General features: G+C 41.2%; 1 protein-coding gene across 1 annotated transcript in view; it reads left to right on the top strand.

Moving 5' to 3' along the window:
* LOC147718313 (nicotinamide N-methyltransferase-like) overlaps positions 1-12,477 on the top strand; it is a 35,236-nt gene extending 22,759 nt beyond the window's left edge. Inside the window, exon 3 of the mRNA XM_086966692.1 lies at positions 11,786-12,477. Coding sequence (XP_086822818.1) covers positions 11,786-12,221 — 436 coding nt within the window. The 3' untranslated portion in view covers positions 12,222-12,477. The remainder of the gene's footprint in view (positions 1-11,785) is intronic.
* The last annotated feature ends 4,596 nt before the right edge of the window (positions 12,478-17,073 follow it).

The raw sequence follows: 17,073 nt of genomic DNA, 5'->3' as shown, positions 1-17,073 counted from the left end.
TTTAGTATGGTGGGGTACCCCTGTAGTTGGCATGGCCTACCACCTACGCCCCTAGTATGTAATAGGGCAGGGGATTGAAACTACCTAGAAGTCTCCAGTATCCTGGGGCATGGCAGTTTAGAGGCCAGCAGATTCTCTGCACCAGCATGTGTGCAGTGCTGAAGCCTGAGGTCAGTTTAAAAGCTGCACTGGTGGCCAGGACAGTTTTTAAACCTTAAATTGTGCCCAAACTCGACTTTGGGGGTAGGGTCCCTTACAAATTAAAAACCTACCATGTTTTTGCATATTAGGGACCCCCAGGGTCACCCCTGGGTATTCCAGGGGTGGGGGGTCAGTTATCTATAAGCAGCGCCCTTATAAAATGAGTTTTTAGAAGCCTGGGTAAAGTGACATTTGCCCCTGACAATAACCCACTTTCCAACATTTGGTGTTCAGCGGTGTGGATCCGAGGACTTGTATTTTAAAAGTATACCTTTCAGTGAATGTTTTAAGATTATAAAAATCCTCTAAATTGCCTTAGAACAAAACTTTTGAGTTTGATTTTTCGAATTTGGACTAAACTGTTTTTAATCCATTGTTCAGATTTTTCCAAATTGTTCTAAGTCTGTTGTGCCTAGTTTTTGTGACCCAAAACTAGGGAACCATGGAGCTGGATCTCGCTAAACTGTCCCAGTTTAAGATGGCGGAGCTTAGGGAACAGTGTAGGCTTAGGGGGCTGTGTCCTGCAAAGAAGACGAGGAAGGCAGGGTTGCTTGAGTCCCTAAAGGCCTGGGCCAGGGCAGCGGAGGAGAACCCAAGGGGATGGGAAGATGTTCACCCCAACCTCACCCGAGAGGGGCGTGAGGATGAGACCTTTACCATTGTGACTAGTGTTAACCAGGTGAATCAAGGTGGTGGTGGGAGTGGGGAAGGGTCCCTTACTCATGTTCCACTACTGTCCCTTGCAGAGAGAGAGCTTCAGGCTCAATTAGAGTTGATTGCCTTGGAGAAAGAGAAATTCGAATTAGCTAAGAGAAAATGGGAGAGGGAGGAGAAAAGGAATGGTGGCAGCGAAAGTGAAGAAGATGCTGAAAAGTCTAGGGGTGGTAGATTTGAACCTAAACTTCCCAAAGGAATAGTACCCAAGTACACTGAGGGGGATGACATTGACAAGTGGCTAGCAGCTTTTGAGAGGGCCCTCAAAATGCGTAGGGTTCACTCTAGGTATTGGGGCGCACTCCTGTGGGAGTTGATTCCAGTAGCTGGGAGGGATAGGCTCCTGACCCTGAAGGGAGAGGATGCAGAATCATACCAGCAGATGAGGGCATGCTTAGTCAAGAGATTTGGTCTGACTCCAGAACAGTACAGGGTGAAGTTTAGAGGCACGCAGAAATTGAGTTCAAAGTCTTGGGTAGACTTTGTGGACGTTTCAGTAAAGGCACTGGAAGGCTGGATTGTTGGTAAGAAAGTTGACACATATGAGGGATTGTATAATTTGTTTTTGAAAGAACACATTTTGACTCATTGTGCAGAAGAGAAGTTACACCAGTATCTAGTGGACTCTAAGCTGACTGACCCCATAGAGCTGGGGGAATCAGCTGATGAGTGGGTGAGAAGCCGGGTTTCGATTCAGCATCAGGGGGTGACCAGAAGAAAGGAGGACATGTCCCTTCCCAGGGGAAAGCCCAGGGAAATGAAGGTCAAAATCCTAAGGAGTCCTCCAAAGACCCACAAAAACCTGCACAACGAAGGAGGGGGGCCCCGACCCAACCCATATTCAAAGGGAGGGTGTTTCAGGGAAAGCCTGGTAGGTTCTTTGATCCCTCAAAGGTGGGTAAGTGCTTTGACTGTAACCAGCCAGGGCATAAGCAGGGAGATGCTGTCTGCGCCAAGAAGCACCCCCCAAAGGGGCCATCCACAGGGATTGCCAGTATCAGTTTAGGGGTGGAGGGTGGTGTACAGAACAGGCAGGTGGTGGAAGCAACCTTAGTGTCCCTGGGTGGGGTGAGTATTGCCACCCTTGCTGCCTTACCGCCAAACATGGACAAGTACAGGCAGAAGCCTAAAGTGAATGATTTCAGGCTTGAGCTAGGGTTAGGACTAGTGCTTGGGTTATACTTTTTTTTTGAGGTAGGGCTTAGTGTTTCCTGCCTGCTTGCCTTCTGTGACTGGGCTGTGATTGGCTAAAAGAGCGTGGTTTCCTATTGTTCTATGGCTGAGGGCTAGGGTTGTGATTGGTTAGAGTTCCCATTGTCTGAAGGGATCACCTGATTACTAGGGATATTTAAGCTGAGGGTTCAGGGCATCTCGGCTCAGGCGTTGAGATTAAGGGCAGAGAGGACTTGTTTGAGCCTGTTCGAGATTGACCGGGACTAGGTCCAGCAATGCTACCCAAATTTACATACGCCAGCCCCCCCCCACCCAGTGTAACACACTCACAGCATATGCACTCTACTCATTTACTACAAACTAACCCTATACAAATTTCAATAGCTCAGCACCCACTACAAAACCCCATAAACCCCACATAAATACCCTTCTATCCCAGCTACCACATATTTCTACCATCATCTACAAAAAGTACACAACTCTATCCTACACCACTAACCAGTCTAATCATCACTAACACAACCCAAATCCACAGCATATTTAACTGTATCCCATCCAGACATACACTCCCTGCTCTCATTACTCCTAACAGGCCCCTTTTTGTCACTAACAGACCTATTCTCAGCCTTCCATCATTTCTCCAACACCCTCCTCTTCTTTCTGCCACAATCGCACATCCACATTACACTTCCACTCCACACATATTACCTCTTGCAGCAATCAAGTCTAAGACAAACACTTTTTACTCTACTTCCTCCCATCGTACATACAATATACACTCTACTCACGAACACATCATAACCCCCTTTTCCTTACAACTTCTACTCACAAACAATACTTTACAAACAAATCCATCTCATAAATTATATAGATAAGCACCTTGTTTCACTACTCCTCAAAAACAAAACATAACAGGCACAACAGCACACCAAAATCTCTCAAGCAATACCCCTCATATTACCTTCCATCACAAACTAAAAACATACACCATCTTCTGTATACAAACATGATTGAACTCCAATGCCAATCTTTCTCTCTTCCACCATATCGCACATATACAGCAACATAGCAACTCTCTTTTAACCGCCTCTCATCAATTAAACAGTTTAGAACCTTAATTCCTTACCCACATGCTGCACCATCACCCCAACTCATACACCTTTCACCCTAAACAGACACAAACAAAGTAAGCAACATGCCATACCTCACAACTTCACTTCTCCATGTCTACTGCACAACAAAGTTACACTACAAAAACAACACAGCCCAAAAACTCACTTTAAAACACTGTCCCTACCACCTATACACACAGACCCAACAAAATGCCTTCTTAGCTTGCTGGACGGGGAGCAAGATACAGAACAGCTACACAACTGCAATACTCATACAGCTAATACCAACACTCTGGACACAACTGCTACAAGCCCATAAAATACTGCTGACTCTACTGCAAAACAAAGTAATACTATTACCAAAGAATGTTCACTAAACTGTCTACTAACAAATGCTTAATGACTCACGAAAAACAAACATTGCATCTACAACCTTTTCACTGACGTAAAGCCTAGCATACTATTCCTAACTGAATCATAGTTTGGAGATGATAAGGCTCCAGTCCTACTTGAAGTCGTTCCTCAAGGCTATCAAACTATCATCCGAAGTCATATAGGCAAAAAAGGCGGTAACCTCACTATTGAGTTCAAGCAAACATTACATATCACTAAAGCTGACTACGTCTCCATAAAATATTGTGAGGTCCTTTTCACCATATGCAATCCCACAACGTCTTTCTCCTGTAACTTCCTGCTCCTTTATAGACCTCCACATAGCAATTCAACATTCCCAGACACACATATAGACACGGTTTCAGACCTGATAACACTATATTCCAAACTATGTATTCTGAGCGACTTCAACATTTGGTTTGACAAACCCAATTTGCCCGCTCCATAAATAATCATTGCTGGCCTAAGCGCACTGAACCTGCATCCACTAACCCACACACCTCACTAGACACATCCTAGATGTCATTTTTGCAAATACAGAACAAGTTACCTTTCAAATAATGTCTCCAGTCACATGGTCGAGCACTGTTTGGTTGCTTTCCTACATAAAACAATACCAAGCGAAGCACCTAAAACCAGCTTATGTGCATCCGCATATCGACAGTGGAGCAAACTCAGTTTGGAACACTTAGAAACACAACTAACATCTAGTTCAAATCTAGACACAATACATTCTGTTAAAAAAAAGCTATATGTGTGGCTACAAGAAACTGTGATACCCTAATGCCACTAAAAACAACTCAACAGAACAAAGAAAACAAGCATATTGGAAAAATACAGAGATAAAGGAGATACAACAACAATTTAGAAATCTGCAATGTGCCTGGCTGAAATCAAACACCAAACAAGACAAACTTCACCTATGGAAAATTAACAGAATATACAAGTCAACTATCAAAAAAGCTATGAAAAGGTACTATTGAGATAGAATTCAGAATGCTAAATGTGCAAATAAAGAATTCTATAAAATTCTCAAGTCATTTCATGAATCAAATTTCCTAGAAGGTGCTCATCCCGTTACTCAAGATTTTACAGAAAAACTGTCAAATCATTATACGGCCAAAGCTGATACATTAGACTCATATTTAAAACAAAGACAAATCACCAGCACTGACACTATTCCTAAACAACAATACAAGAATTCTCGAACCCATCCTCTCCTTTTTTTCCAACAGATTTTTCACAAATAATTTATGGACCTGGCCAATGCAAGCAAGGCTGCCCTTCTGACTTGTTCCACCGCAAATGTTCAAGAGAATTATTCTAACAACCTCTGCGGCCACACCAAGAAGAAGTATCAGCAACAATTCCTTAGCTACCGGAAAACTTCCAGAAGAACTCAAAAGTCACACATACGCCCTTTACTGAAGAAAAACAAAATTGAACCTGCTGAACCCTGATAAATAAAAACTCATTACAAATGGACCTTTCTTGGGCAAAATGACAGAGAGAGCAGTGTGCACCCAGATGTCAGAATTCATTGAAGATAAATACATACTTTCAGATTATCAAATGGGATTCCGTCCAGAGAGAGCCACAGAATCTGCCCTCCTTGCCATCTGGGATGACCTGAAGATCACAGTTGCCCGCAACAGTGTTGCTGTGCTACTTCTCTTGGACTTCTCCTCTGCCTCGTTGAACATGACACTCTGATACAAAGGGCCCGATTCACAGAACTAACTTAAGACAACATCCTAAACTTACTACCATTTTGGTATTCACAGAAGGCAGTTACTCATTTTGGTATTCACAGAAGGCACTTACTCATTTCGATATTCACAGAAGTTAGGAGTCCTAACTTTAGGACTCTTAAATGCCTTCTGTGAATACCGAAAGTCGTAAAGTTAGGATTTTTCTCAATTTAGTAGTAGTAAAGTTAGGACTCCTAACTTCAGGACTCCTAAATGTATTCTGTGAATACCGAAAGTCTTACAATTAGGATTTTTCTCAATTTAGTAGTAGTAAAGTTAGGACTCCTAACTTTTGGACTCCTAAATGCTTTCTGGGAATACCGAAAGTCTTAAAATTAGGGTTTTTCTCAGTTTAGTAGTAGTAAAGTTATGACTCCTTATTTTACAACTCCTAAATGCCTGCTTTGAATAACGAAAGTCTTAAAATTAGTTTTTTTCCCAATTTAGTAGTAGTAAAGTTAGGACTCTTAACTTTCGGACTCCTAAATGCCTCCTGGGGATACCGAAACTCTTAATATTAGGATGTTTCTCAACTTTACTACTACTAAACTGAGAAAAATCCTAATTTTAAGTCTTTCGGTATTCACAGAAGGCATATAAGAGTCCTAAAGTTAGGAGTCCTAACTTTACTACTACTAAATTGAGAAAAATCCTAATTTTAAGACTTTCGGTATTCACAGAAGGCATTTAGGAGTCCTAAAGTTAGGAGTCCTAACTTTACTACTCCTAAACTGAGAAAAATCCTAACTTTAGGACTTTCGGTATTCACAGAAGGCATTTAGGAATCCTAAAGTTAGGACTCCTAACTTCTGTGAATACCGAAATGAATAAGTGTCTTCTGTGAATACCAAAATGAGTAAGTGCATTCTGTGAATACGAACATGGTAGTAAGTTTAGGATTTTTTCTTAAATTAGTTCTGTGAATCGGGCCCAAAGACTCTACAAAGCGGGCATAGAGGGGACTGCTCTAGACTGGATCATATCCTACCTTCACAACAGAATTATTGTCATCCATACCCCCCTTTCTCGTCCAAATTGTGCTTCACAAAAGCTGGGCTGCCTCAAAGCTCTATCATCTCACCCATGCTTTTCAACATCTACATCAAGTAATTACTTGCACTGATCAATCGATTTCACCTCATGTGCTATAACTATGCAAACAACACACAAATGCTTCTTCAACTGTAATGCCAGAAAGACATTGAAAAGTAACCTATTTTCAGCTGTCTCAGCACCATCTCAGATTAACAATGAGCAATCTTAAATTGAATGCTTCCAAAACAGAAATATACACATATTGGGGTTGGAAGAATTATGACCAGCTCTCCAGATGGCTTGATGATCTGGGAACACTGCCTAAAGAATCAAAGGAAATAGGAAACCTTGGAATGACCATGCACTCCAAGATAACAATGAATCTCCTAGTGGACAAACTAGCAAGTTTAAGCTTTATAAATCTCTAACTTATCTTCCCCCATTTGGGAATTCCACACAAAGTCCAGGCTACCATCTCTATTTTTCTGTTCAAACTTGATTACCCCAATAGCCTCTACAAAGGATCACCTTTAACAACTATAAAAAGACTACAATGGATTCAGAACTCAGCTGTCAGTTTACTCTTGTATATAAAGCCACACGAACACATCTCCCCTGCCTTGAAAGGCCTGCATTGGTCACTTTTTTGCAAAAGGATCCATGTTCAAGCTGTTTTCAATAACCCACAAAGCAATACATGGAATGGGATGGCTCGTTATCTGGAATAAAATCACCAAATACATTCAACAAAGGAACCTCTGTCTTAAATGCTGAACCGAAGATCCCGGCCAAGCTCCTTGCAAACAGACTGGTGAAAGTCATCAGCAGTCTGGTACACCCAGATCAATCGGGCTTTATGCCCCATAGGAATACGGCCCTAAACCTGCGTAGATTGCACTGGGTGATATACAGAGTCCACACTCTGCGGGAGCCAGCCATAATTGCGTCGCTCGACGCAACAATGGCCTTTGACATGATTGAATGGCCCTATCTGTGGGCTGTCCGGGTTTGGCCCCAAATTTATCAGGCGGGTGCGCCTGTTATCCACAGATTCGCTCGGACAAAAAGTAGTAAACAACAGAGTCTCAAATCCGTTTTTGCTTGGTCGGGGCACCCGTCAGGGTTGCCCGCTGACCCCACTTCTCTTTTTCTGGCCTTGGAGCCTCTTGCCGCCTGGATACGTTGGGAACCAACGATTAAGGGCATGCGGTGGTTCCCCGGATGAGAGGATCGCATATCTTTATATGCAGATGATATTCTGCTTTACCTGACCTCTCCCTGTAAGTCCCTTATTGTGCTCCTCGATGTCCTGGCCTCCTTTGGGAAATATTCGGGATTCTAAATCAACAGAAAGAAGTGTTTATTTTTTGTATTGGGGGGAGATCCCCCTGTCCCTCTATGAAACTATGCTATACAGGTCAACACAGAAGGGTTCAAGTACTTGGGAGTCTTTGTCTCTCTTGACCCCTCAGTTAGGTATGCCCATAACTTCCTCCCCCCCTGCAGAGGCTTAAGAGTGATATTGCCAACTGGTGGAAGCTTCCTCTTTCGTTGTTGGGTAGAGCAGCCCTCTTTAAAATTATGGCATTGCCTCACTTTCTTTATGCCTTACAGAATACCTTGGATGTGGTGCCAACTGGCTATTTCCGTGAGATTGAGAGCCTTCATCTGAGTCTACTATGGGATGGCAGGCCCTGTATAGCTCTGAATAAACTAATGCTCGCTTCGTATGATGGAGGCATCAGCCTCCCGGATATCATAAGATACTATTGGGCCTCCCAGCTGGCTGCGATCAACCACAGCACGTATGGTCGAGTTGATTTTCCCAGATATGCTATGGATTGCCCGCTGACCCCCCTTCTCTTTTCTCTGGCCTTGGAGCCTCTTGCCACCTGGATTCGTTGGGAACCAATGATTAGGGGCATGCAGTGGTCCCCGGGGGAGAAGATGGCTTCTCACCTGAGGTAGGTATAGCAGTGCCCTATATTCCCTACCACAGAAACTGGCATTAACAGGGTCAACGAAGCATGCAGTACAGATCTGGCATGATGCCACAGGCTCCCTGGGTTGGAAATACAAACTGACTATGGCCACCCCGCTCTAGGACTCCGAGAGACTAGGTAAGCTCTGGAGGACAAAAGGGTTTGATAAGTGGGACCTTATAGGAATCTCCACTATCAAGGATATCCGGGGGATGGGGAGGATTAAATCCTTCGAGGAAATGCAGGAGGAATATAAACTCACTAATGCCGAATACTTCTGCTATGTACAAGTCCGACACTCGCTTCTCTAAGCATGGCCCAGGGGTATGGAGCCCCCAGAGGCTTCACCTCTGGAGGCTAGAACACTGGATGGCCACCTTCCCGAAAAAACGATATCCTTGATATATAAAAAAACAAATCAACCACAAAGCAGATCCCGTTGAGGCGTTAAGGGATAAATGGGTACATGATGGGGTAGAGCTTGATGACGAAGATTGGCAGACAGCAGTGTCATCTCCAAGGGAAGTTGCCATCCCAGCCCGCCTGAGATTGGTCCATCTTAGAATTCTACATGGGATCTACGTCACGGGACCCCGACTTGTACGCATGTGACTGTCGGACATGGGGCTATGCAAACGAAAATGTGGTCTTGCAGGTACCTTTATGCATATCATCTGGGAGTGTGCACACATTACCACCTACTGGTGCAAAATACACGACACTCTACGTAAGGTACTGGGAATCTCCCTGTCATCAGAGGTAAGGAGATGCCTCTTGAATATCTGGGAGCCCACTGACTTAAACACCTCGCAGACACAATGGGCCACTCTGGGTTTCATGTTAGCCAAAAGAAATATAGCCCAGTTGTGGGGAGAGGAGCAACCTCCCACCCTGGAAGCATGGGAAACAATTTAGATTGGTGTATGTTTAGGGAGAAAATTACATATCTGGTCACAGGTCTGGGGGCCCTGGAATCACCACAGAGGAGAAAAGTTGAACGCCACCCAGAAGTGCTACTTTTGGTAATCCCCCTCCCCATGAAGTTCCCTTTTATTTATATGTATTGTTTATCCTGTGACCCCCTGATGAAGAATTTGTAACTTAGAGCAAACCTCTGTATTGTGTCTCTTTGCTGGTGTTTTATTTCAATAAAAATAATTAATACAAAAAAATATTGCTTGTGACAGCAAAAAACCCCCCAAAAAAACAAAGGAACTTCCGCTCTAGTGTGGCACCTCGCCTCAAAATCCCAATGTACAAGAACAAAACATGGGTGTCACACCCTTCTGTGTTCAAGCAGACAAACTATGGAACTCTACACCCCCCAACATAAGATCCACATGTAACAATCTTCTTGTCAGTAAAATACTCAAGAATTGGCTCTTCCCCATATAACCACCACATGCAAACAGAAAAATACAGCATATACCTCTGTATATAAGCATTTATTTGCACCATAGATATGTACTTATGAATGTGTATTGCTTTTTTTAAACATGTATATTAATTATGTTTTTAAAAATATAGATAGTCATCAGTTCTGCTTAAGAAATATACATATTACTGATAGTTACATTATTCTATGTTGTTAACATGATTAAGTGATGGCATAAATAAGTCAATCTTTGATCATAAGTATTTATCTACACTTGCTTCACTATTGAATTATAAAAAATATTTTAAATTATAACAGTTGAAAGCTGAAGTTTATCAAATGCATCTTTAATCTACATATGCAACCTTTCGTATGCATATAATTATATACCTTCCATGTACTTATGTATCTTAATTCAGCATATCCAATGCACTACCTTATTTATCACCCTATACCGCTCTCGATATATCTTCTACCTAAACTCTTTGACTCATCTCAAACCTCATTCTACTACTCTTTCCAGTGCACAACCCTATTTCTCACCCTATACTTCAATCAGTATATATTCTACCTCCACTTTCTCATTAATTTCAAACCCCATACAACTACTATTATCCCCAAAATAACCATTTCTAAACTCTTCCCTAATCTACCCTCCTTGCTTCATATCATACCTCATTACTATTCAAATCTCTCAAACAAACCTATCTAAACCCTTCCCTATGACTCTTCCACCTCTACCTCCTTTTTAGTTATCCCTCCTAATGCTATGAGCTAAAAATAAATTGAAATCATTCCCTCTTCTATCCCTCCACTATCCTTTTCAATCCAAATAACAGACTAAAATATCCACCACTCAAATTACTTTCATATTTCACTATACTAATTCACCACTAATCCTTGGGTTCCAGAGTAGACTGATACTCACCAAAAAAGTGCTTTGACGCCTCAGCAGGGTTAGTAAGCATTATATAAATACACTTAAGATGCAATACAATGCTATATATACACACACACAAATGATATAAAATTGAACAAATAATAATGGGTATTTAAACAATACTAAGAAAAATATTAAAGTCTGGAAATAATAGTGTACAGTTTACTTTTAAAGGGTTTTGGTTTATTTTATTCAGATCATTTGAGAACTGCTTGTTCTTGATTTTTTGGTCTCTGGCATTGTTTCTTGTATCAGCAATGCAGATATTTATCTCAAGTTCACTGGTGTCCTGCTGTGGTTGGAAGAGGCAGGAGAAGCAAGGCAATGGATGGCTCTGACCCATCATTTTGTTTGTTTTGGGTGCCGCCATTTTAGAAAGGAGGAAGGAATTAAATGTTGTTCTGACCAACCTACTGGGATTTGGGACTCAGCTTTCAGGATTCCTCCCTTGGTGAATATCAGACCAAGTTTTTATATAAGTTAGTGAGGAGCACAAGTAAGTCACTTCAAGTGACGATTGCTGGTGAGGGGGGAAGTGTTCCCACACCATGTGCCTGATTAACAAAGGTAAACTTACACTTTTGTATAACTTTTTGGTATGCTCAAAGGTAAACTTGGACCAAAAGTCTAACTTTGCTACTTTTTGGAGTTCAAAAGGTGTACTTAGACCAAAAGTCTAGCTTTACTGCTTTTTGGTATTCACAAAGGTAAACATAGACCAAACGTTTAACTTTACTAGTAATAACATGCCTCTGTGAATTTTTAATTTTGAAAAGTGCAAACGTTACACTTTTGGTCTACGTTTATTTTGTGAATGCCGAAAAGTAGTAAACTTACACAAAAGTGTAAGTTTACTTTTCTGAATCAGGACCTGTGCCTTTAGGTATGTGTGATGTGGAAGAAAGAAGTACTGATAGTAAATGTATCTCGCAATTACCACATTTTTAAAAAAATGCATTGTATTAACATAGCCAAGGTTTTTGGAATCTCTGAGAAATCCTACTCCTAAACGTGTGCACAGCTTGTGTTTGTCTAGCAAATAACTAATTCCAGAAAGTTCAGTCAGCAAATAAAAACATGAAAATCATGTTGTATCTCTTTGCTTTCAGTGACGCATGGAATGAGAAGGAACACATGTTAAAAAGAAAAGTCAAAAGAGTTCTCAAACATGATGTGTTGAACTGCAACCCACTGTCTCCCTTCATACACCCCCAGGCTGACTGTCTTTTCTTAGCACAGTGTTTGGAGCACTTTGTGACGGACAAGACGTCCTACTGCGAAGCTCTGAAAAATGTATCCTCATTGCTAAAGACCGGAGGCCATCTCATAATGAGTGCTGTCCTCGAAGCAACGTTTTTTATGTGCGGCGACTTCAAGTTTCCTATTCTCTGCATGGATGAGGATTTTCTAAAGGATGCTCTTAAGGGTGCTGGTTATGTCATCCAGGAAGAGTACATCCATCTTCGGAAAAACGAAAGCTTATATGATATAACTGATTTTAAATATATTATCGTTATAAAAGCACTTAAAGAAAGAGAAATGTAGTCTACAAATAAAAAAGAGAAAAGTGCTAGGACCCAAATTTGTGGAAAAGTGAGCATCAAATTTCTTCTGTTCCACTTTTTCCATGATGTCTTTAGTCCTTTCTAAAAATTATAGTCAGATGTTGGCAAAAATATTTCCATCAAGCTGAACATACAATGTTGAGGAGCAATAGTGAGTAGTTTGTGCATAAATGTTAGTAGTTGTACTAGTGAGTTGTTGATGCATAAATCCAGTCAATAAAGAGTGATGTCATCCTACCACCTGGATGTGACTTTCTTGCTGTGAATTCCTGAAAATGAATATTTTGATTTTAATTATAAAGACACAATCTAGATCTTCATTCAGCCAAAGGGAGCCATGACGTATAGGCCTGCCTTGACTAGTGGAAACTTACATAACAGATGAATTAGATGTCCATATCAACTCCATTTTATCTCTGAACATTCCATTGGAGCTGGCTAAGTAGGCACTCAGCCTTCCTTTCTACTTATTTCTGAAAGGAGGAGGTTACTATATCCACCTTCAGTGAGTGGCATGTCATGACATTAGACGTTTGTAAGAGTAGTTGGTCTATATAAGCCATGGTTGATTGATTGATTGATTGATTGATTGATAACTACCATACAACATTATTTGAAACTCAGACCTATTGGCTTTGCCATTGCTTGTTTACTATTTTATTGAGATTTCAGAAAATATTTTGGGGACCCACTAAAGATGAATATTTTTGTTTTCTTTCATTACTCTGTCAAGGGCATGTTATTTCTTTATTTAACTGATATATTTGTGTTAATTTGTGGCAGGGTTATGTACTGTTGTAAAGTAGTTTATGATTCTCCTTATGGAGAGGATGGACTTTGTAGTGTGTCAGGTGTGTCAGGTTGAGTTGCGGCATGTTGTTTCTGCCCATTATGGTCCTGATGACACCATTGCAATGCAATCATTTTGCCTCATTTCCTTCTTACACTTCACTGATACAGTCATTCTATACATGTTTCCCACAGACCTGCATTCATTACAAGAATGGGACATTTTCGTAGCTGAGTGATCACAAAAAAGGATTGACTCCCTCTTTGAAACATACCTCAGATGGCACTGAGCTATTGAATCAGGTAACCAGACTGGCACTCATTAGGAGGAGGTTATGGTTGCATATTACTCCTCAATTCAAAAGGAATTTGGGAAATATGTGCATGCTTTTTAAGTAGTACTGTATGGACACTCATGAAATAATACAATGTATCAAGGACTGCCAACTGTGTTAGATGTTTGTCAGAAATGTTAAAGAATTCACTTTTTTCAAGTGCCACTTCACACAATGGAGACATCAGCTTTTCACAGACCAGCTTTTAAATAATTTGACTAAGAAACCTACATGTTTTTACAGACATTTGTGCTGGAGCACTCCTGTACAAGAACATGTTTATTCACCTGCAGTATATTTTGGCAGTGAGGGACTACCCAAATCTATTTTTCCTCCTTTCCATCTTTCTCTTATTTTTCTTTTGTTGTTTTTCTTTTCTGCTATATTCCATTCTTCATTTTCTCTGTCTTTGGTTTATCACTTTCCCCCTTTGCTCCCATCTTCCATCTTCCCATCTTTATTTATTCTTTCCTTCACTCTTACTTTTCTTCTACGTATATTGTCTTTCATAATTCTATCCTTATTTCTACCTTTCAATATTTATTCCATCTTAAACTCCCTTCATATTCAATTATTTCATTATTTACTTGGTTTTATCTTTAGATACATTTGTCTTTCTATTTTTTTACAGCTTTCCATTTTTATTTTCTTACTTTATATCTTTTTTCTGTCCCTTTGTATGTATCTTATCTCATTTTGTAAGGTAATTATTTCCCTATTGCCTATATTTTCTTCTTACTTTTTTCTATTTTTCTACCATTCCCTTGCTATCTCTTGCTTCCTTCTATTACTCCATCCTTCTTCCTATATTTCATCCATATGTCTCTCCATCCATCAAAAATTCTGCCTGTCTTATCTTTTCTTCCTTTTCTCCATTGATATATAATTGTATCCATCCATCCATCATCCACTCATCACTCCTTCCTTCTCACCATCTGTTCTTCTGTTCATCCATATATCCTGCTAGCTACCTTTGTTTCCTCCACCCATCCATCTCTCACCCACACTCTGCAGCTAACCCTCAGCCAACAACTTCTCACACTGGGAATGGCTTCCAGGCATGGAGGGTTGGCAGCAGGCCATGGCTTTTGCAAGGTCCTGAGTTTATTCCACCTCGGGCGGCCAATCCCTGATGTGCAAAGTTGGCAGCTGTGCACAGCACTAGATTTGCAGCTCTGTACATAGGTTGGGTTTTGTGCCTATACCTTCACAAAAAGTCAAAGTTCATCCCCAAAGCCTTTTCAACCCAGTGGACAGTATTCCAAAACCACTAGCAAATTACATGGGGATGGGGAGTTTTGGGCAACAATAAGACCTGTGAGTACGACAGGAACATTTTCTGTTAGTAGGTTCCATACAGCCTTTCATCATGGAATGGCAAACTCAAGAATACACACTAAGAATATACTTTTATGACTTTTATCAAGGCGTGTGTCAACAATACCATACTGTATTATGAAAGCTAATTTCCCAGCAAACCAATACGGCCTGTTTTGTGGCCCCTAGGTCTAGGAATGTTATGTATAAACAATCTCTGAATTATTAAGTCATATTGAAAAAAAGATTAAAGCAATGTATGTGCTGGCTCTGCACATGCCTAATGCTGTTGATGTGGCTATCTGAGTGCACTAGAAGTGATAGACCCTTTATGATACAATCTTTTGTGTACTATTTCAGATATACTGCCTGTATCTCAGTATGCCACAAGTTATGGTTCTTTTCCGATAGAAACTTTTGTGTATTATTTCACATCCACTGTCCTTACCTTACTGCAGCACAAACTGTTGACCCTTTTATTATTGAATCTCTGTGTGTGATCCAATGATTACTGTTGTAGTTGATGCTAGCAGCACCCATTCCCTGTGGCCTGTTTTTTTACTCACCCCACAAGCATCCAGCACAGACGTCACTGGATATGTGACCCTGGTAATAAAAAGGAGTCGAGTGCACGTGCCCATACCCATTTCTACTATCTATCTGTGTCCGTGTGTCGATTATCTATGCATGATACTGCCCCTGGGCTGTACCACATAACATTGTGCTGTGGACAGCGTATGCAACCATGTTACCTCTGGCAGTGGGGAAAACTTTGGTTATGTAACTTTTAGGTGCATGGCTATCACAGGTGGAAGGCTATTTAACAGACCATGAATATTGATGAAGATGATGGTTGCATGTTATGTGTAAATAGCAAAACGTTTTCAAAAAAGCTCTCTAAGCAGAAGAGGTGTGTCTCATCAAATGCTGTAGAGAGAATGACAAAAATGGGTGGCGTTCTCCACTGCTACAATGGGAAATGTTATGAACTAATCAAATAATTTTTTTAAGGTCATATAGCAATCGCGCACCCAGTGCGCAAGAAGACCACAGCCGACGCAATTTTGAGAAAATATATTTACCATAATATAAGTTTATTACAGTTACCAATAAATAAATGTTTAAAATATTTTAGATTATCGCTTGCTTTCATTTACACTTTAAAGTTATTTAGATATAGTATTGAGACATAAAAAAACGAGCACACTTTCATCGTTTAGGACGTATTTCTTAAAGGAAAGGCAAAAATTATTTCAACTGCATTAGGAGCGTGTTTACAGCAATCAATAAATGGTTGACCGGCCATATTTAAGAGTGTATTATACTGCGCTATGAAGCCCCTCTGGGTGGAGTCGATGCTACATGAGATATTACATAAATAAATATAAGGGGTCTGTTAACTTTGTTATTCTGTTCAGAGGTGGGGGTCTGTCCTTTAACTGAAGACCCAAAAAGAAATGACAGCTAACACTTTTTTGAAACGCGACCCCTTTCACTGAACCTAAATATATCTCTTACCACAAGAGCTGGGCCCCGCTGTCCCCAAACTAACCCCTCCAGCCACCTTTTCAAAACTCTTATCAGTCACTAGTGGCCTCCGCTCATGCGAGAGACATTAAACCTCTGTTTGCACAGATGGGCCGAGTGTCTGGTGTCAAAGGACGGCTGGTTATACAGGGGCTCATTCACCCGCTCTGGAGAGAATAGAGGCAAACATGCCTGCATCCTGCAGCCAGCCAGATGAGCTTGGTTCCAGTCACTGCTTGCTGAGCCGGAGGCAGCCGCTGCACTACAGAGCAACACTTTAGGCGCGCATGCGCACGATGTAAAGCATTTCGCGCATGCAAGAGTCTGGACAGGTCAGGCAAAAGAAAGTGCAAATGCAGGCAGCCAATCATATGAAAGAAAAGCATTTACAAATGCAATAGGACTCGTATTTATGCGAGTCCTATTGCATTGTAAACAAAAAAGTGGCAGCGAAAGAAGGCAGGAACGGGAGTGGGCCTGGTCAGAGAAGTCACAGTCTTTGGGAGGGAACAGGGGGAGGCCGGGGAACAAAAGAGTTGCTGAAGTAAAGGGACTGATAGCCATGGAAAGATAAAAATATCGCCATGGCAGTAAGGAGGTGGGACCAATACTCCGGCAAAAAATGAGAATGTAGCATTTCAGATTTGAACCAATTAAATGCATGGGCAGATTAGAGCCAATCAAAAGCATGGGCAGAAAGTGGTCGGAGCTTCCCCTACAATGCTCTATACAGCATCTCTCGCCGAGAAAGCGCATACACTGCCTAGGCGAAACCAAAAATGAGGGAATGGTGTACCCGGCGCAACACCATACATCTATGACATAACACAGGGTCTGGCAGCGTGCACTCATTGCATACGGAAC

The sequence above is a fragment of the Lissotriton vulgaris genome, chromosome 4_1 (assembly GCF_964263255.1).
Source record: "Lissotriton vulgaris chromosome 4_1, aLisVul1.2, whole genome shotgun sequence".
In the NCBI taxonomy this organism is placed as follows: Eukaryota; Metazoa; Chordata; class Amphibia; order Caudata; family Salamandridae; genus Lissotriton; species Lissotriton vulgaris.
The sequence above is the reverse complement of the archived record's forward strand: the minus strand, read 5'-3'. Positions and strand labels throughout refer to the sequence as shown.